At 44.4% G+C, this 21,321-nt stretch overlaps 2 protein-coding genes across 2 annotated transcripts; both read right to left on the bottom strand.

Moving 5' to 3' along the window:
- Positions 1-5,214: 5,214 nt before the first annotated feature.
- LOC109902151 (complement C3-like) lies at positions 5,215-10,330 on the bottom strand. Its single transcript, XM_020498266.2, has one exon. It carries the CDS (start codon positions 10,293-10,295, stop codon positions 5,688-5,690), a length of 4,608 nt encoding a protein of 1,535 aa, XP_020353855.2. The 5' UTR covers positions 10,296-10,330; the 3' UTR covers positions 5,215-5,687.
- Positions 10,331-15,370: 5,040 nt separating this feature from the next.
- Positions 15,371-20,835, bottom strand: LOC109902154 (complement C3). Its single transcript, XM_031786592.1, has one exon. The coding sequence runs from the start codon at positions 20,766-20,768 to the stop codon at positions 15,729-15,731; it is 5,040 nt and encodes a 1,679-aa protein (XP_031642452.1). The 5' UTR covers positions 20,769-20,835; the 3' UTR covers positions 15,371-15,728.
- Positions 20,836-21,321: the final 486 nt, after the last annotated feature.

The following is a 21,321-nucleotide window of genomic DNA, read 5'->3' as shown; positions in this document are numbered from 1 at the left end:
TTAACCACTGCACAACCCGGGAGGCCCTGATTATATATATTTCTAAAGAAGCATTGATCATTATGATTTGAAACGTATAGATTAATGAGCCAAATCTGTTTATGGTTCAATAACATATTTAAAAGTATCCATCTACCTTGCGGGTCTGTTTGAACAATTGGCACATTTGAACAAAATTATTGTTAATTAATATCATCACCCCTTTTGAGTTTGTTGTGTGACAAAACTGCACATTTTAGAGTAGCCTGTTATTGTCCCCAGCACAAGGTGCGCCTGTGTAATGATCATGCTGTTTAAGCATGTGTAACGTTTAAGCATATCTTATTTCATTTCCACAACTAACGGATAATATGTGTAAAAATGTAGGCAGTTCGCGCCAGCTGTGCCACCAGAGACTCTGGGTTCATGCCCAGGCTCTGTCATAACCGGCGACGCACAATTGGCCTAGCGTAGTCCGGGTTAGGGAGGGCTTGGCTGGTAGGGATATCCTTGTCTCATCGCGCACCAGCAACTCCTGTGGCAGGCCGGGCGCAGTGCGCGCTAACCAAGGTCGCCAGGTGCACTGTGTTTCCTCCGACACATTGGTGTGGCTGGCTTCCGGGTTGGATGCGCGCTGTGTTAAGAAGCAGTGCGGCTTGGTTGGGTTGTGTATCGGAGGACGCATGACTTTCAACCTTCGTCTCTCCCGAGCCCGTACGGGAGTTGTGGCGAAGAGACAAGATAGTAGCTACTAACAATTGGATACCACGAAATTGGGGAGAAAAAAAAAAAGGAAAAAAATGTAGGCAGTTCATACGAAGGATTGTTACCTATAACCAGGATTGGCATTACAAAACGTACATTTCGTACTATTATTTTGGAAAAACAATTATTGTGAACCATCCTGTATTGTCCCTAACATAATTACCCCATAGCAACAGATGTGGAATACACACACACACACACACACACACACACACACACACACACACACACACACACACACACACACACACACACACACACACACACACACACACACACACACACACACACGTGGTAAAATACTTTTGTAAGGCCTACAGATGCATAGTACAAGACCTATCGAGAAACATCCACCTGGAAATCTTGCATCCCTGGGTAGACCCTATCTTTGGGTCAGCATGTGTTTGATAATGGGCCAAACTGAGATACCTATTCCTGTCAGTGACGAGAAGAACCTAACCACACACACTGTGTCAACGTCACCTTTTCACCCCTGGCACTAGCAGGGTCTGTTCAATGTAATAATTAAACAATCCTGGACAGGGACTGTTGGATAGTGATGGGACAGGGATTGGGTGGATTATATGGCAAAGTCTGATGTGTGGGGGTTACTCAACACGGCTACTATAATTAACTACTGTTCCTTCAAAAAGTATTCATATCCCTTGATTTATTCCACATTTGTTGTGTTACAGCCTGAATTCAAAATGGATTACATTTTTTTTAAATCTCACCCATCTAAACACATTACTCCATAATGACAAGGTGAAAACATGTTTTAGATATTTTTGCAAATAGATAGGCTGTTAGTAGCCTGAAACCAATTGTTTCACGAAGCATACCCATTTAAATGTCAGTCTATATTAGTTGGACTCCATGTTTGCCAAAGTTACAGCCTTTAGAAGGCCCGTTTCAAATCAAGAACCAAAAACATGGAGGGCCTATGTTGAGCCTATGTTAGCCCCAGTTCTATCTTGAGGTGATCTCTCGTTAACCTCTAAAAGTCCAAGCCGTTGGGGGGGCCTTTACTACTATAGCTCATAGAAACTAATTGAATAACCCATTCATAAATGGCAAAAACAGTAAAAATAATGAACCATATGGAATAAGGTTTTGAAGTGTCTGTCTCAATGGAAAGATGAGACTTTCACGAACAAGACGGTGGCCTCTATTTTGCTCTGCGACAAGTATCACGGACCTCGTCTGAAGTTGATCGGTACCAGTTAAGAAAAAGAATGGAAATACAAAGGTGCCTACCCAAAAAATGGGGTTAAATATGTGTAAAGAAATAAAAACAATTTGATTTCCTAAGCTTTCTTATATAGGTCTTACATTTCTGGACCCCTTTAGATTAAATTTGGCCATTACTACTATAGCCCATTTCTTAAAATTCTAGGGGATACCTATTTAACCCATTTTATTGGGCAGGCACAAAACCTATTTATTTCAACTGAAACTGCAAAACCATTGTGTTCATGAGAGTCTCATCTTTCCATAGAGTGATCATATTAGTTTGTAGGCCAAACTGTTTGGATGCTACAGACATTTTTGTGAGAAGACCGATATTTGGGATGTCTCAGGGTCTGACATACACCACTGTAGCTCGGCCACCTTCCACCGCAGATGGGTAAGGCATTGAATGCGTTTCAATCCACCACATACGCGTGTGGCTACACGCGTATGTGGTGGATTGAAACGCATCAATGCAAACATCTCTAGTTTAAACTGACAGATTTTGATTTAATTTCTTTATTATGCTACTTAGATTGACGCTGGGGTTCATTAATAGACACATTTTTTGGAGGGAATGCATTATGTAACTTAATATGTAAACAAATCCACATAGAAATATGAGTCATAGATCTGTCATTCTCATTGAAAGCAATTCTTATAAGCGGTAGATCTGTTCTATGTGCACTATTTTTATGCTTCCTTGCTTAAATTTTGTTTTGAACTTTTGGTTTTGAACACCAGCTTCAAACAGCTGAAAATACAATATTTCTGGATATGGAAAATATATTTAGATGGTGCAATGATTTTCTGCACTATACTCACTTGTTTTGTCACAAACTCAAATTAGGCAAACTATTACAATTTCAGCAAACAGGAAATGGAGGAGAGATTTCTGCATAGTGCATCTTTAAACCTTCAATATGTGCTAAGATCAATAACACTGATGTTCTCAATTAATTCCAAAATGTCCTGCTCCTTTAACCGTCTTGAGTCAATTTCTGTGGCCCTGTGGAAAACTATTTGGCATACCAAAACAATCCCAATCGAAATCCGTCTTTTAAAGCTAGAGACATCTGTGGTGGAAGGTGGCCTAGCTACAGTGCAGCGGTATTTGTCAGTCCATGAGACATCCCAAAAAAAACAAGCCTCACAAGACTCGCCTGAGGGCAGCCCGGTAGCAGTTTTAAAAAATCTGGATTGACTGACCTTCATGTCTTAATGACTGTTGTTTCTCTTTGATTATTTGAACTGTTCTTGCCATAATATCTTCTGTATACCAACCCTACCTTGTCCCAACACAACTGATTGGCTAAAACTCATTAAGAAGTAAAGAAAGTCCACAAATGAACTTTTAACAATGCATACCTGTTAATTGAAATGCATTCTAGGTGAAGCTGGTTGAGAGAATGCCAAGAGTGTGCAAAGTTGTCATCGAGGCAAAGGGTGGCTAATATGGAACCTCGAAACTAAAATATATTTAGATTTGTTTAACACTTTTTTGCCTACTACATGATTCCATATATGTTTTGATGTTTCACTATAATTCTACAATTTAGAAAATAGTAAAAATAAAGACAAACCCTTGAATTAGTAGGTGTGTCCAAACTTTTGACTGGTACTGTATGTTATTTTACTCAAGCTATGACGTTGAAACAATGACATTGATTCAAATATACCATTTTCCTATTTAAAACAATTAGTTTAGATTTGATTAGAATTTGATTAAAATTATTTGTTCTCTTTTTAGGCCTCATCAGTAATGAATTTTATCTTGCCTATTGACAATATTTGGCATGTCCATGCTCAGCCATAATGCAGTTTACAGTAGGCCATGCAATTACTTAGAACAATGTGCAAACTGGTTCTAGTTAGCCTATTCAACAAAGATAGGATAGGTCTATAGTTTATTATTTTGTTTATGTAAGCAATTTAACACACTATAACAGACTAACATTAGAATTGGAGTTGATTCCATGGCAATACATAAAAAACTGTAAATACACAACCTCAAGCAACCACATATTTCACCATGGAGCATGTTCTGATTGGCCAGTGAGGGGCCAAGCCTCGACACACCGACAACTTGTTAATTCATCAAAACCCAGCCCAACTCCAGCAAGTGAGCCAATAATTATGATAGGGAAAATAGACACAACCCTGAACCTGTAGCAATATTACCTGCGCTTAGATTTACCATTGTGTTTGGTTTATTAAAATAATAAAGAGTATTACAATGTTGTATCTGTCCATTCTCTCGGCATTGTGACCAGATTTCCTGGTCCTTCCATGGGCAGGTAGCCTCGTGGTTAGAGTGTTGGAGTTGTAACCAAAAGGTTGCAAGATCAAATCCCTGAGCTGACAAGGTAAAAAAAAATGGGTTATTCTGCCCATGAACAAGGCAGACTGTTCCTAGGCCATCACTGAAAATAAGAATTTGTTCTTAATAACTGACTTGCCTAGTTGAATAAAGGTTTTTAAAAAATGATACAAAATATTCAATGCATGCCTGACTACCTCCGGATGTGGTCAGAAAGATCTGTTTACAAATAGTTCACAATGTGTATTTTGATTGTCTACACCTGTCAAAAAATGTGGACACAATCAGAATGTTGACAAGATCACAACAAGGGACGCATGTTAGCACCAGGCTTTGTCATCTGGGTTCAGGAAGAGAGTGAGGATGTTGGGCTATGGTTAATGTGGGGTGATTATTGGTATTTTTGCCTTTAATCTTAACTGATTGAGACTGAAATGTCCTTCAAACACTCAGAGCCATCTAGCTGTGTCATCCCCAAGGCTTACATGAAAGGTTCAGCATCGGTGTGTGTGTGTGCACACGTGTGTGTGATCCCACTACAACTGTTGTCTGTCCATATCTCCCATGATGACATGTCTGTAAAACAAAAGCTCAATGACGGAGACACACTTCCTCCTGGTAAGGGTCAGTGTCCCTTGTTTCACCCCTAATGTCAAAACTGTGCTCATAATATATTAACCCCTGATTATAAATGATCTTGTTTCTATAAACAAGTTTCCACGTCGGTAAAAGCAGTGCTGAAAGATATATAGTACTCTGACTGACTTGCCATATGGACCAGAATGAGATATTTGGACATTTTGGTGCTCAAATAGTGAACAAAAACAGTTACCATCCCACTCAACTAAAATGTCTTTGTTTGGTGTTTAAAACCAATAACCAATTAGATCCCCACAATGACTGGTGAAATGCACACAAAGGAAAGAGAAAATACATTTTTTAATACATTTATTTCATGCATATTACAGCAGGCACGGTCATGTTAGTGCAAAAATAAAGCCATAGAAATGTGACTATGTCATTGTAATCAATGATGATAACAACTGCAAATGGCACACTTAAATGTATAAATGTGCCATTTGCAGTCGTCATCATCATATGTTTTTTAATGCATGGTGTACATAATTTACTGTAGTTTCTAACAGAATATATTCCAAGTGGGAAAGCTCATCTCCATACACTCTATAGGTTACAATGAGTTATGACAGGGCAGGCAACCTGGATTGCAATGTTACAAAAATTTACATTTAACCAAGCAAGAAGAGAAACTAAACAGGGCAGCCGAAGGTTGTGATCTGGTTGATGAACTCATCAATGCCCAGACAGACTTCTCTGTAGTTTCTGGATGTGCACTCTTGTTGTGAGGGCCAGTACTCTATCCATGTCTCTTCTCCTAGGACACCAACGTAGTGTTGCGGTTGACATCTGGCTCATCTTTCTTCTGCATACTGCAGCTCTCTTCCGCACACGTGCACACATCTCCAAGAGACAGTCTGCTCAGAGTACCACCTTCCCTCTGTGGGTGGTAGAACTTCACACAGTTCTTCTGGTTGTAGTATTCATATACAGAGATGGCAGCTGGCTGGAGAACTCCCACTTCCTGCACTCTGTGGATCTTAAAGGATATTTTGTCTTCTAACTTATGAGACACCTTGTCCAGATATAGGATGAGAGATCCTTTTTCAGACAGGACTTTGTTCATCTCAAACTTCTCTATGTAGCGCTCCCTCCCCATGGACAACATTTTCAGATCGTCTGTGTCCACAATGAAGCCGGTCAGCAAGCCGATGTCCAGAATAGACATGGTTGCATCTCTCTCTGAATTACGATACAACACATCAATAGTGAGCATAAATGACTCCTTGGCATCCTCGTGGCTTGTTTTGTCCATCTTTGTGAGGGTGACAGAGAGGTCAAAGCTTTCACAGTCACTGTCCTTTTCCTCTGGCAGGGCATAGTACAGTGTCACCACCGACAAGGTCGCCTCACCATTTCCTGAGGCTTTTACAGTCAAGTCCTTGTCTATGGAGTTGACCATGTCTGTACGAGTGTGGATCTGGTTCTTGTTGTGAATGGACCACCTGGTGACTGATGGTCTGCCGGCCACCTCTAGGTTGATGTTCAAGTGAAAGTCTTTCAGGTCCTTCACGTGGCTCCAATACTCAGCCACAGCCTGGAACACCATGATGGTGGACTGTGTGGATCCGTATCCCCCTCCCACCTTCTTCTGCTTGTTGAGCCACCTGACTATGGGGCCGGCCTCTTCGAAGGCCTTCACCTTGACCAGGGCAAGCAGGGCGTACGACGTGGCCTCCAGCGTGTACTGGTGAACACCAGGGACTGGCCAGTGGTCCAGCTGTGGAGAGGCGAACTTCAATAGGGTCTCCTTGTTGAGTTTCCCTGCATTGGCCAGAGCATAGGAGGTCATAGCTACAGCATAGGGGTTCGTCAGGTGGGGCAGACGCTTCTCGAGGTACGCTACTGCTTTAGCCATACTGTCTTGTAGGCTGTTGACATACTGCTCACACAGTGAGTGTGCTTCCTGCATGGCGATGAGAACAAAAGCTGTCATGGAGGCGTCATTGTCCGATCCCATCATGTTACCCGTCATCTCTGCATGAATGACAGGAGCAAACTCATTGAAGATGCCACCTGGCTGTTGTGTGTTCAGGATCAGCCACTTGACAGCAGTACAGAGCACGTTTTCCTGAACACTGATTATTGTACTGGACATGGAAAACACCTTCACCACGTATGCTGTCAGCCAGGTGCTGCTCTGTCTGCTGACCCAGGCAGCATAGGAGCCATCTTCTTTACGGTAGGCCAGCTCACGTTGGTAACCAATGTTGATGTACTTGATGGCTGTGTTCCGTCTGTCCAGGCCAATATCCTCCCACTTTTTGGTGTTGTCTAGGTAGTGTGTAGCAATGACAGGCAGGGTCATGTAGATCATGTTCTGTTCCCCAGATCCGACTGGCTGAACTATCAGACTGCCCAGAGAGTCTCCACTGATGGCCTGCTCCACCAGCACACTGGTCTGCTCTCCACCTGTCACACTGATCAGTGTGTAAGCATCAGAGTTTGGCACCTGGTTCTTTGGAACTTCACTGGGTATGTGTGACGTTTGTTCACCACCATGTTTAGCCGGGTTCAGGAGTACGTTGGTTTCCTTCTTGACCAGCACTCCCTCAGCCACAACGCGCAGATCCCTCTTCACCCCGTCATTTCTGACTGAGTTTTTCACAGATGCCTTGACCTCAATGGAGTACATGCCCAGTTTCATAGGGATGATGACATAGGGGACAACCCGGGTGGACATGGCGTCCATGTTCACTTCCTGCCTGTACTTACCCTTCTTGCTTGCCGAGCTGCACACCTCGTCATTCTCCATTAGCTCCACACACAGAGTGATGGGGTCTTCGCTGTTGTTGTGGAGGATTGCTTTGACCTCCAGCTGTTCATTGCGGACGGCTGAGTAGGGCAGCTTGAGGTCGATGAAAAACTCCTTTAGAACTATCATCTCAAACGGATCTGCCACACAGATACCATGAATTTTAGATAGGCTGATGGCTGTTATTTGCCAGGTGGTGATGGAATCCTTTAATAAGTTGTTCCATATTACAGATGTGGACTCACAGTGCTTGTTTTGGGCAGGGCATTCAGGAAGATTGGTGTCCAGCCACATCCAGCTTTCAGGGAACTGACGACGAAACACAATTTCGTCAGACCCCATGTACGCATCATCATAATCCTCCTCACTGCGTGAGAGCTGCAGTGCATCCTGTTTGGATTCTATCTTCTTGGAGGCCATCTCAGTGCAGCAGACAAGGAAGGCTTGGATGCAGACGTCCCCATCTGAGATGTACTGGGTCCGTCTGTCACAGGTATATCCCATGGTGTTGTCCCTCATCCCGTCCACACAACACTCCTTGGCCAGACCATTGTACTTACTGGCCATACTAGTGATGACGTCACTGATGGTCACTGCTCGTCTCCGCCTAGAACTAACAGGACAGCTTGGGTCTGTTCTGATCCCAGTCCCGTTAGCAGTGTTGGTCTCAAATACCAGACCAGCATCGTAGAACACCCCCATATTGTCTGCTCCCCCTCCAGCTGTACAGCCTGTATCATGCTTCTCTATGGTGTCCCAGATCTTGGTCTGTGTGAGACGGTGTTTGCTGTTGAGAACGTTGACTCCCTTGTCTACAGCCACCAGTCCTACTTTAGCTCCCGGGTCTCCAGTGATGGTCAGACTGAAAGCCTTACGAGGCTCATAGAATGCCTTGGGCCTGGTGGATGTCACTTTCAGTGATCCCATGCAGGAGACCTTGATGTCAACCCAGACAGAGTCTGCCACCAGGTCAGCTGCTCCCACATGGTAGTACGCTACGATGCGGAACGACGGAAGCAGCTCCTTGGAGACAGGCACTGACAGTGTCACCAGCGCGTTGCCCTGTCTTTTGAATCGGCCCACTTTCACCAGCTGACCTCTACTCAGGAACATGTATGTAATGTCATGGATTTGTATGGGGGTGCATCCCAGGTTCAGTTCGATCTTAATGGGTTCTCCTATCTTCAGCTCATTAGAGTCAACCCCGACATGGAGAAAGTTGCTGGTGGAAGTTCTGTAGGGGAGAGCCTTCATGGTGGCCTCCGCCTGTCTGTTGTCGAGGATCGCCGGGTCCTTGGTCTTCACCGTGATTGCCAGCTCTCTGGCAGATGCCACAGTGTTAAGTGTAACTTTGGCAAAACCATTGGCCCTGGTCACCCCTTTAGCATTATCTGGAGTCACCTCAACCTCCACTCCAATGGCTGGAGAGTTGTCGGGATTTGTAATGTAAACAGAGACGTCAAAGGGCATGCCAGGTTTGAAGTATTTGGGCGTTCTCTTGAAGAGGATGGTGTATGGCGAAGTGACAATCTGGATCCCTCTCTTCTCTGCCTCTACCATTTCACCCCCACCCTCTGTTAACACGCTGACTGATACGAAGATGGGCTGTTTGACCAGATCATGGATGTTGTGGAAAGTCTGTGTGATGTGTTCCCTTTTCAGACAAGCCACTCCTTTACCGTCTTTGATCTCTACTCTCTGCAGAGAGGCAGGGAAACTCTTTTTCTCGCTCTCTGTTGTGATGACACCAAACACCACATAGCCTGTCCCTGTCACTTCCTTACCGTATATATACCTGGCAGTGATGTCAACAGTCAGGTCATTGTCATCAACGTAGAAGAAGGCTTTAGCTGGGGTCAGACTAACCTCGAAGCTGGGCAGAACATACTCCTTGACCTCAAAGTCAGATGAGAAGGTCTTTTGAAGAGTGCTCTTGAACCTTGTGACTACATGCCATGTCCCGAAACTGACAATTGCAGGGAGATTGAACTGTCCAGATTTGACTCCCTTGTCTGGGGTGATGATCTCCCTGAAGATGGTGATGTTCTCAGGAGTCATGATCTCCACAGAGATTGCAATGTCTTTGTTCTTGGCGACGAACTTGTCCTCAAATATCTCCCTGGTCAGAGGCTCCAGGCCTGGAGTCATAGAGAACACTCTGTAGTAGACGGTGCTGGCCGGAGTGTAAATGGTCCTATCAGTCTGGATGAAGATGTATCCAGACTGGAAGGAGACCAGGACAACCTTCTCCAGGAGGCAGTCAGGGAACTTGGCCTGCAGGACCACATACTGCTTCTGCTTGGAGTCATCAAAAAAGAATTCCTCCTCTGGGATGACCAGTTGTGTCAAAGCCTGGAAGTTGTTTGCTTGATCCAGAACCACTGATTTAGAGACTAGCTCTTTGCTCTGCGTAGGGTGGTTCTTCACCGTGATCTTAACATTCAGGGGACCTCCTGCATGGTCCTGAGACTCCACAAAGATGTTCTCATTACTGCCCACACGCAGCAGGTTAGGAGCCGACAACACTACTAGTGCAGCTCCATCAGATAAGGTAGGTAAGGAGAGGGCTACAGCCAGAGCGGCCAGACACAGCAAGTTGCCGACCCACATCTCCACGCTGATTCTGGGTCTGTAATAGTGTCTTCCCTCTCCAACCCTGGCTTTTATCCTGTCTAGGGCTAATTTTTTCTCTGGGAGGAGTTTCAGGGGTGAATCCCCCGTGGGGTGCGGCTTGATAAGAGTAGTTGGAAAGTCCACTGTTAAGCAAAACAAACAGCTCAAAATCTGTCAGACAGGTTGGAAATGTACTGGACCTGTGGAACTAATCTGATTTACATTTAACCACTGAAATAAACAACTTAATCATATAAAATGTCAGAAAAAAGTTATATTATTTATCAGCAAATGGACATGGACGTGTTATTATCAAAGCCGAAGCTAACTAACTCCATTAGTTCAGATCTGGTTTCAAGACAAGTCACTGTCAAAACAACAGAAACACCCTAAATGCCAAGGAGAGCTTGGTGCATCTCATCATGAGTCAGCACGCACGCACACACACAACTATAATGATGTTCTGTAGTTCTGTACCTACCTAAAAAATGTGGTTAAATATGTGTAAAGAAATTAAAACAATTTTTATATTATATTTTATTATATAGCTCTGAAATTTTAGGATCCCTTAAGATATAATCTGTTTTAAAAATACACTATTTGATTAAATATTGAATTTGGCCATTACTACTATAGCCCATTTCTTAAAATTCTAGGGGATACATATTTTACCCTTTTTATTGGGTAGCCACAAAACCATTGTGTTCATTAGAGTCTCATCTTTCCATAGACTGATCATCTTAGTTTGTAGGCCAAACTGTTTGGACGTTCCAGACATTTTTGTGAGAAGATCGATTTTTGGGATGTCTCAGGGTCCGACAAACCACTCTAGCTCGGCCACCTTCCACCGCAGATGGGTAGGGCCGCAATAGGTGATGCGGTGGATTGAGACGCATTTAATGCAGATATCTCTAGTTTAAACTGACAGATTTTGATTTTGATAACTTTATTATGCTGCTTAGATTGACTCTGTGGTTCATTAATAGACATAATTTTTGGGGGGATGCATTATGTATGATTCTCAATGATTCTCTACGCTATGCTTGCATGTATTGTCACAAACTCAAATTAGGCAAACTATTACAATTTTAGCAACAAGGAGATGAAGGAGCGATTTCTGCATAGTGCATCTATAAACCATCAATAAGTGCTAAGATCAACAACACAGATGTTCTCAATTGCTTCCAAAATGTCCCGCTAACTTAACCCTCTTTAATTCAATTTTTTTTGTAAAGGAGTGGATCAGAATTAATATTGCAGATAGATTGTTGCTTCCATCAATGTAATTGTCTGCATCATTTCCAATCCCCCATATTTTCTTTGGCTAAATACATACATACACATACATACATACATACATGCATACTTATATATGCATACATAAACATTCCTACATATACACATATATATATACAGTGGGGCAAAAAAGTATTTAGTCAGCCACCAATTGTGCAAGTGCTCCCACTTAAAATGATGAGAGAGGCCTGTAATTTTCATCATAGATTCACTTCAACTATGACAGACAAAATGAGAGAAAAGAAATCCAGAAAATCACATTGTAGGATTTTTAATGAATTTATTTGCAAATTATGGTGGAAAATAAGTATTTGGTGACCTACAAATAAGCAAGATTTCAGGCTCTCATAGACCTGTAACTTCTTCTTTAAGAGGCTCCTCTGTCCTCCACTCGTTACCTGTATTAATGGCACCTGCTTGAACTTGTTATCAGTATAAAAGACACCTGTCCACAACCTCAAACAGTCACACTCCAAACTCCACTATGGCCAAGACCAAAGAGTTGTCAAAGGACACCAGAAACAAAATTGTAGACCTGCACCAGGCTGGGAAGACTGAATCTACAATAGGTAAGCAGCTTGGTTTGAAGAAATCAACTGTGGGAGCAATTATTAGGAAATGGAAGACATACAAGACCACTGATAATCTCCCTCGATCTGGGGCTCCACACAAAATCTCACCCCGTGGGGTCAAAATGATCACAAGAACGGTGAGCAAAATTCCCAGAACCACACAGTGGGACCTGGTGAATGACCTGCAGAGAGCTGGGACCAAAGTAACAAAGCCTACCATCAGTAACACACTACGCCGCCAGGGACTCAAATCCTGCAGTGCCAGACGTGTTTTCCTGCTTAAGCCAGTACATGTCCAGGCCCGTCTGAAGTTTTCTAGAGAGCATTTGGATGATCCAGAAGAAGATTGGGAGAATGTCATTTGGTCAGATGAAACCAAAATACAACTTTTTGGTAAAAACTCAACTCGTCGTGTTTGGAGGACAAAGAATGCTGAGTTGCATCAAAAGAACACCATACCTACTGTGAAGCATGGGGGTGGAAACATCATGCTTTGGGGCTGTTTTTCTGCAAACGGACCAGGATGACTGATCCGTGTAAAGGAAAGAATGAATGGGGCCATGTATCGTGAGATTTTGAGTGAAAACCTCCTTCCATCAGCAAGGGCATTGAAGATGAAACGTGGCTGGGTCTTTCAGCATGACAATGATCCCAAACACACTGCGAAGGAGTGGCTTCGTAAGAAGCATTTCAAGGTCCTGGAGTGGCCTAGCCAGTCTCCAGATCTCAACCCCATAGAAAATCTTTGGAGGGAGTTGAAAATCCGTGTTGCCCAGCAACAGCCCCAAAACATCACTGCTCTAGAGGAGATCTGCATGGAGGAATGGTCCAAAATACCACCAACAGTGTGTGAAAACCTTGTGAAGACTTACAGAAAACATTTGACCTCCAACAAAGGGTATATAACAAAGTATTGAGATAAACTTTTGTTATTGATATTGATACTTTTTTGCCCCACTGTATATATTCTGCTAATTTGACATTATTAACGCTGGGGTTCATTAATAGACACATTTTTTGGGGGGGAATGCATTATGTAACTTAATATATGAACAAATCCACTTTGAAATATGAGTCATAGATCTGTCATTCTCATTGAAAGCAAATCTAAGAAGCAGTAGATCTGTTATATGTGCGCTATTTTTATGCTTCCCGTGCTTAAGTTTTGTTTTTAACTTTTGGTTTTGAACAGCAGCTTCAAACAGCTGAAAAGGGTGGCTAATATGGAACCTCAAATCTAAAATATATTTAGATTTGTTGAACACTTTTTGTGCCTTATCAGCTCGGGGATTCAAACTTGCAACATTTCAGTTACTAGCCCAATGTTCTAACCACTAGGCTACCCTGGCATTGACAATGTTTGGCATGTCCATGCTCAGCCATAATGCAGTTTACAGTAGGCCTAGCCCCAATCTCAGTGTTAATGAGATTGAGCCCATGCAATTACTTAGAACAATGTGCAAACTGGTTCTAGTTAGCCTATTTGGCAAAGATAGGATAGGTCTATAGTTTATTTCGTTTATGTAAGCAATTTAACACACTATAATGGACTAACATTAGAATTGGAGTTGATTCCATGGCAATACATAAAAAAACTGTAAATACACAACCTCAAGCAACCACATATTTAGCCATGGAGCATGTTCTGATTGGCCAGTGAGGGGCCAAGCCTCGACACACCCACAACTTGTTAATTCATCAAAACCTAGCTCTTTTGTGCCAACTCCAGCAAGTGAGCCAATATTTGTGATAGGGAAAATAGACACAACCCTGAACCTGTAGCAATATTACCTGCGCTTAAATTTACCATTGTGTTTGGTTTATTAAAATAATAAAGAGTATTACAATGTGTTATCTGTCCATTCTCTCGGCATTGTGACCAGATTTCCTGGTCCTTCCATGGGCAGGTAGCCTCGTGGTTAGAGTGTTGGAGTTGTAACCAAAAGGTTGCAAGATCAAATCCCTGAGCTGACAAGGTAAAAAAAATCACTTCTTCTACCCCTGAACAAGGCAGACTGTTCCTAGGCCATCATTGAAAATAAGAATTTGTTTTTAACTGACTTGCCTTGTTAAATAAATCTAATTTAAAGAGAGTTATTGTTTCAAAATAATGGCATGCTTAGGCACTCATTTAACTTTTGCTACAGTATACTGATGAGTTAAATTGTTTGACCAACCAGATCTGCACACTTGTAAGATGTCCAGATACAATGCAGTGTAGGCCGTCACTGTAAATAAGAATTTGTTCTTAATAACTGACTTGCCTAGTTAAATAAAGGTCCAAAAAATAATTTTAAAAATTCAATGCATGCCTGACTACCTCCGGATGTGGTCAGAAAGATCTGAATACAATTAGTTCACAATATGTATTTTGATTGTCTACACCTGTCAAAAAATGTGGACACAATCAGAATGTTGACAAGATCACGACAAAGGACGCATGTTAGCACCAGACTTTGTCATCTGGGTTCAGGAAGAGAGTGAGGATGTTGGGCTATGGTTAATGTGGGGTGAATATTGGTATTTTTGTCTTTCATATTCACTGATTGAGACTGAAATGTCCTTCAAACACTCAGAGACCTCTAGCTGTGTCTTCCCCAAGGCTTACATTAAAGGTTCTGCATCAGTGTGTGTGAGTGTGTGCACTCGTGTGTGTGTGTCTGTGTGTGTGTGATCCCACTACAACTGTTGTTTGCTAAAATACATACTGCATATCTCCCATGATGACATGTCTGTAAAACAAAAGCTCAATGACGGAGACACACTTCCTCCTGGTAAGGGTCAGTGTCCTTTGTCTGCACCCCTAATGCCAAAACCTTGCTCATAATAAATTAACCCCTGATTATAAATTCTTGTTTCTTTCTATATACAAGTTTCCACATCGGTAAAAGCAGTGATGAACGTGTCTATTACCCTGACTGATTTGTATACAGTACATCTTATTTGCTTAGTGCCACAAGGGGCAGGAGAAAATGTTTGCTAATCCTGATCGCATTTGGTAAAAACAATGAAGTGCTGAAAGATATATAGTACTCTGACTGACTTGCCATATGGACAGGAATGAGATATTTGGACATTTTGGTGCTCAGTGAACATAAATAGTTACCATCCCACTCAACCTTAAACTTAAATGTCTTTGTTTAGTGTTTAAAACCAACAAACAATTAAATCCCCATAATGACTGGTGATATGCACACAAAGGAATTAGAGTTAATATGTTTTTTAATTAATTTCTTTCATGCTTATTACAGCAGGCAGGGTCATTTTAGTGCTAAAATAAAGCCATAGAACTGTGACCATGTCATAGTAATCAATGACAACTGCAAATGGTACACTTAAATGTATAAATGTGCCATTTGCAGTCGTCATCATCATGTTAACTTTAAAGAAAAAATGAGTTATGCACGGTGTACATCATTTACTGGTCAGTTTCTAACAGAATATATTCCAAGTGGGAAAGCTCATCTCCATACACTCTATAGGTTACAATGAGTTATGACAGGGCAGGCAACCTGGATTGCAATGTTACAAAAATGTACATTTAACCAAGCAAGAAGAGAAACTAAACAGGGCAGCCGAAGGTTGTGATCTGGTTGATGAACTCATCAATGCCCAGACAGACTTCTCTGTAGTCTCTGGATGTGCACTCTTGTTGTGAGGGCCAGTACTCTATCCATGTCTGTTCACCTAAGACATACTTGTACTGCAACAGTCCTTTATCCTCCACTCTGTGCAGGTCTTCAGACTTCCCCATAATCATGTATGTTTTCCCCTGCATTAGACCCAGAGCTTCTCTACAGTAAGCCAGTCCCATGAAGTCACGATTCTTCCCCTCCACTCCCTCGTCAGTACCTGGCTTGATGACCAAATCGATCTTCACGGTGTAAGTATCTGTGTGTGTGGTCAGCTTCGAGTCCACCACCGTGGCTTTGTAAACGTAATCCAGTCCCGCGCCGCAAGCTTTGTCTATGCGTTGGACATCTGGCTCACCTTTCTTCTGCATACTGCAGCTCTCTTCCGCACACGTGCACACGTCTCCAAGACACAGTCTGCTCAGAGTACCACCCTCCCTCTGTGGGTGGTAGAACTTCACACAGCGCTTCTGGTTGTAGTATTCATATACAGAGACGGCAGCTGGCTGTAGAACTCCCACTTCCTGCACTCTGTGAATCTTAAAGGATATTCTGTCTTCTAACTTATGAGACACCTTGTCCAGATATAGGATGAGAGATCCTCTTTCAGACAGAACTTTGTCCATCTCAAACTTCTCTATGTAGCGCTCCCTACCCTTGGACAACTGATTCAGATCGTCTGTATCCACAATGAAGCCGGTCAGCAAGCCGATGTCCAGAATAGACATGGTCGCATCTCTCTCTGAGTTCTTATACAACACCTCAATAGTCAGCATAAATGACTCCTTGGCATCCTCGTGACTTGTTTTGTCCATCTTTGTGAGGGTGACAGAGAGGTCAAAGCTTTCACAGTCACTGTCCTTTTCCTCTGGCAGGGCATAGTACAATGTCACCACCGACAAGGTCGCCTCACCATTTCCTGAGGCTTTTACAGTCAAGTCCTTGTCTATGGAGTTGACCTTGTCTGTACGAGTGTGGAACTGGTTCTTGTTGTTGATGGACCACTTGGTGGCTGATGCCCTGCCGGCCACCTCTAGGTTGATGTTCAAGTCAAAGTCTTTCAGGTCCTTCACGTGGCTCCAATACTCAGCCACAGCCTGGAACACCATGATGGTGGACTGTGTGGATCCGTATCCCCCTCCCACCTTCTTCTGCTTGTTGAGCCACCTGACTATGGGACCGGCTTCTTCGAAGGCCTTCACCTTGACCAGGGCAAGCAGGGCGTACGAGGTGGCCTCCAGCGTGTACTGGTAACCACCAGGGACTGGCCAGTGGTCCAGCTGTGGAGAGGCGAACTTCAGTAGGGTCTCCTTGTTAGGTTTCCCTGCATTGGCCAGAGCATAGGAGGTCATAGCTACAGCATAAGGGTTAGTCAGGTGGGGCAGACGCTTCTCGAGGTACGCTACTGCCTTAGCCATACTGCCTGGTAGGCTGTTGACAGACTGCTCACACACTGAGCTTGCTTCCTGCATGGCGATGAGAACAAAAGCTGTCATGGAGGCGTCATTGTCTGATCCCCTCACGTTACCCGTCATCTCTGCATGAATGACAGGAGCAAACTCATTGAAGATGCCATCTGGCTGTTGTGTGTTCAGGATCAGCCACTTGACGGCAGTACAGAGCACGTTTTCCTGAACACTGATTAATGTACTGGACATGGCAAACACCTTCACCACGTATGCTGTCAGCCAGGTGCTGCTCTGTCTGCTGATCCAGGCAGCGTAGGAGCCATCTTCTTTACGGTAGGCCAGCTCACGTTGGTAACCAATGTTGATGTACTTGATGGCTGTGTTCCGTTTGTCCAGGCCAATATCCTCCCACTTTTTGGTGTTGTCCAAGTAGTGTGTAGCAATGACAGGCAGGGTCATGTAGATCATGTTCTGTTCCCCACACCCGACTGGCTGAACTATCAGACTGCCCAGAGAGTCTCCACTGATGGCCTGCTCCACCAGCACACTGGTCTGCTCTCCAGCTGTCACACTGATCAGTGTGTCAGCATCAGAGTTTGGCACCTGGTTTTGGGGCACTCCACTGGGTATGTGTGACGTCTGCTTACCACCATGTTTAGCCGGGTTCAGGAGTACGTTGGTTTCCTTCTTGACCAGTACTCCCTCAGCCACAACGCGCAGATCCCTCTTCACCCCGTCATTGCTGCCGGAGTTTTTCACAGATGCCTTGACCTCAATGGAGTGCAAGCCCAGCTTCATAGGGATGATGACATAGGGGACAACCCGGGTGGACATGGGGTCCATGTTCACTTCCTGCCTGTACTTACCCTTCTTGCTTGCCGAGCTGCACACCTCACCGTTCTCCATCAGCTCCACACGCACAATGATGGGGTCTTCGCTGTAGTTGTGGAGGATTGCTTTGACCTCCAACTGTTCATTGCGGACGGCTGAGTAGGGCAGCTTGAGGTCGATGAAGAACTCCTTTAGAACTATCATCTCAAACGGATCTGCCACACAGATACCATGAGTTTTAGACAGGCTGATGGCTGTTATTTGCCAGGTGGTGATGGAATCCTTTAAGAAGTTGTTCCTTATTACAGATGTGGACTCACAGTGCTTGTTTTGGGCAGAGCATTCAGGAAGATTGGTGTCCTCCCACATCCAGCTTTCAGGGAACTGACTACGAGACACAATGTCTTCAGACCGCATGTACGCATCATCATCCTCCTCCTCACTGCGTGAGAGCAGCAGTGCATCCTGTTTGGATTCTATCTTCTTGGAGGCCATCTCAGTGCAGCAGACAAGGAAGGCTTTGACACAGACGTCCCCATCTGTGATGTACTGGGCCCGTCTGTCACAGGTATATCCCATGGTGTTGTCCCTCATCCCGTCCACACAACACTCCTTGGCCAGACCATTGTACTTACTGGCCATACTAGTGATGACGTCACTGATGGTCACTGCTCGTCTCCGCCTAGAACTAACAGGACAGCTGGGGTCTGTTCTGATCCCAGTCCCTTTAGCAGTGTTGGTCTCAAATACCAGACCAGCATCGTAGAACACCCCCAGATTGTCTGCTCCCCCTCCAGCTGTACAGCCTGTATCATGCTTCTCTATGGTGTCCCAGATCTTGGCCTGTGTGAGACGGTGTTTGCTGTTGAGAACGTAGACTCCCTTGTCTACAGCCACCAGTCCTACTTTAGCTCCCGGGTCTCCAGTGATGGTCAGACTGAAAGCCCTACGAGGCTCATAGGATGCCTTGGGCCTGGTGGATGTCACTTTCAGTGAGCCCATGCAGGAGACCTTGATGTCAACCCAGACAGAGTCTGCCACCAGGTCAGCTGCTCCCACATGGTAGTACGCTACGATGCGGAACGACGGAAGCAGCTCCTTGGAGACAGGCACTGACAGTGTTACCAGCGCGTTGCCCTGTCTTTTAAATCGGCCCACTTTCACCAGCTGACCTCTACTCAGGAACATGTATGTAAGGTCATGGTTTTGTATGGTGGTGGGTCCCAGGTTCAGATCGATCTTAATGGGGTCTCCTATCTTCAGCTCATTAGAGTCAACCCCGACATGGAGCAAGTTGCTGGTGGAAGTTCTGTAGGGGAGAGCCTTCATGGTGGCCTCCGCCTGTCTGTTGTCGAGGATCGCCGGGTCCTTGGTCTTCACAGTGATTACCAGCTCTCTGGCTGATGCCACAGTGTTAAGTGGTATTTTTGCAAAACCGTTGGCCCTGGTCACCCCTTTAGCATTACCTGGAGTCACCTCAACCTCCACTCCAATGGCTGGAGAGTTGTCGGGATTCGTAATGTAAACAGAGACGTCAAAGGGCATGCCAGGTTTGAAGTATTTGGGCGTTCTCTTGAAGAGGATGGTGTATGGCGAAGTGACAATCTGGATCCCTCTCTTCTCTGCCTCTACCATTTCACCCCCACCCTCTGTTAACACGCTGACTGATACGAAGATGGACTGTTTGACCAGATCATGGATTTTGGGGAAAGTCTGTGTGATGTGTTCCTTTTTCAGACAAGCCACTCCTTTACCGTCTTTGATCTCTACTCGCTGCAGAGAGGCAGGGAAACTCTTTTTCTCGTTATCTGTTGTGATGACACCAAACACCACATAGCCTGTCCCTGTCACTTCCTTACCGTATAGATACCTGGCAGTGATGTCAACAGTCAGGTCATTGTCATCGACGTAGAAGAAGGCTTTAGCTGGGGTCAGACTAACCTCGAAGCTGGGCAGAACATACTCCTTGACCTCAAATTCAGATGAGAAGGTCTTTTGAGGTGTGCTCTGGAACCTCGTGACCACATGCCATGTCCCGAAACTGACGATGTCAGGGAGTTTGAACTGTCCAGATTTGACTCCCTTGTCTGGGTTGACGATCTCCCTGAAGATGGTGATGTTTTCAGGAGTCATGATCTCCACAGAGACTGCGATCTCTTTGTTCTTGGCGACCTCCTGGTCCTCAAATATCTCCCTGGTCAGAGGTTCCAGGCCAGGAGTCATAGAGAACACTCTGTAGTGGACGGTGCTGGCCGGAGTGTAAATGGTCTTGTCAGTCTGGATGAAGATGTATCCAGACTGGAAGGAGACCAGGACAACCTTCTCCAGGAGGCGGTCAGGGAACTGGGCCTGCAGGACCACATACTGCTTCTGCTTGGGGTCATCCACAAAGTGGTCCCCCTCTGGGATGACCAGTTGTGCCATAGCCTGGAAGTTGTTTGCTTGATCCAGAACCACTGATTTAGAGACTAGCTCTTTGCTCTGCGTAGGGTGGTTCTTCACCATGATCTTAACATTCAGGGGACCTCCTGCATGGTCCTGAGATTCCACAAAGATGTTCTCATTACTGCCCACACGCAGCAGGTTAGGAGCTGACAACACTTGTAGTGCAGCTCCATCAGATAAGGTAGGTAAGGAGAGGGCTACAGCCAGAGCGGCCAGACACAGCAAGTTGCCGACCCACATCTCCACTGCTGATTCTCGGTGTGTAATAGTGCCTTCCCTCTCCATCCCTGGCTTTTATCCTGTCTAGGATTAGCTCATTCTGTGGGAGGAATTTCAGGGGTGAATCCCCCGTGGGGTGCGTTACTTCCCAGCAGTAGAGTTGGGAAACCAGCCGGCTTGATAAGAGTAGTTGGAAAGTCCACTGTTAAGCAAAACAAACAGCTCAAAATCTGCCAGAGAGATATACAGGTTGGAAATGTACTAGACCTGTGGAACTAATCTGATTTACATTTAACCACTGAAATAAACAACTAAATACAACAAAATGGCAAAAAAAAGTGATGTTATTTACCAGAAAATGGACATGGACGTGCTATTATCAAAGCCGAAGCTAACTAACTCCATTAGTTCAGATCTGGTTTCAAGACAAGTCAACTTGTCATGCATGATACAGTCACTGTCAAAACAACAGAAACACCCTAAATGCCAAGGAGAGCTCGGGTCTCAGCACGCACACACACACACACACACACACACACACACACACACACACACACACACACACACACACACACACACACACACACACATTGAATTTGAATATTGAATTTGGCCATTA

The sequence above is a fragment of the Oncorhynchus kisutch genome, linkage group LG13, assembly GCF_002021735.2.
Source record: "Oncorhynchus kisutch isolate 150728-3 linkage group LG13, Okis_V2, whole genome shotgun sequence".
Classification (NCBI taxonomy): domain Eukaryota; kingdom Metazoa; phylum Chordata; class Actinopteri; order Salmoniformes; family Salmonidae; genus Oncorhynchus; species Oncorhynchus kisutch.
The sequence above is the reverse complement of the archived record's forward strand: the minus strand, read 5'-3'. Positions and strand labels throughout refer to the sequence as shown.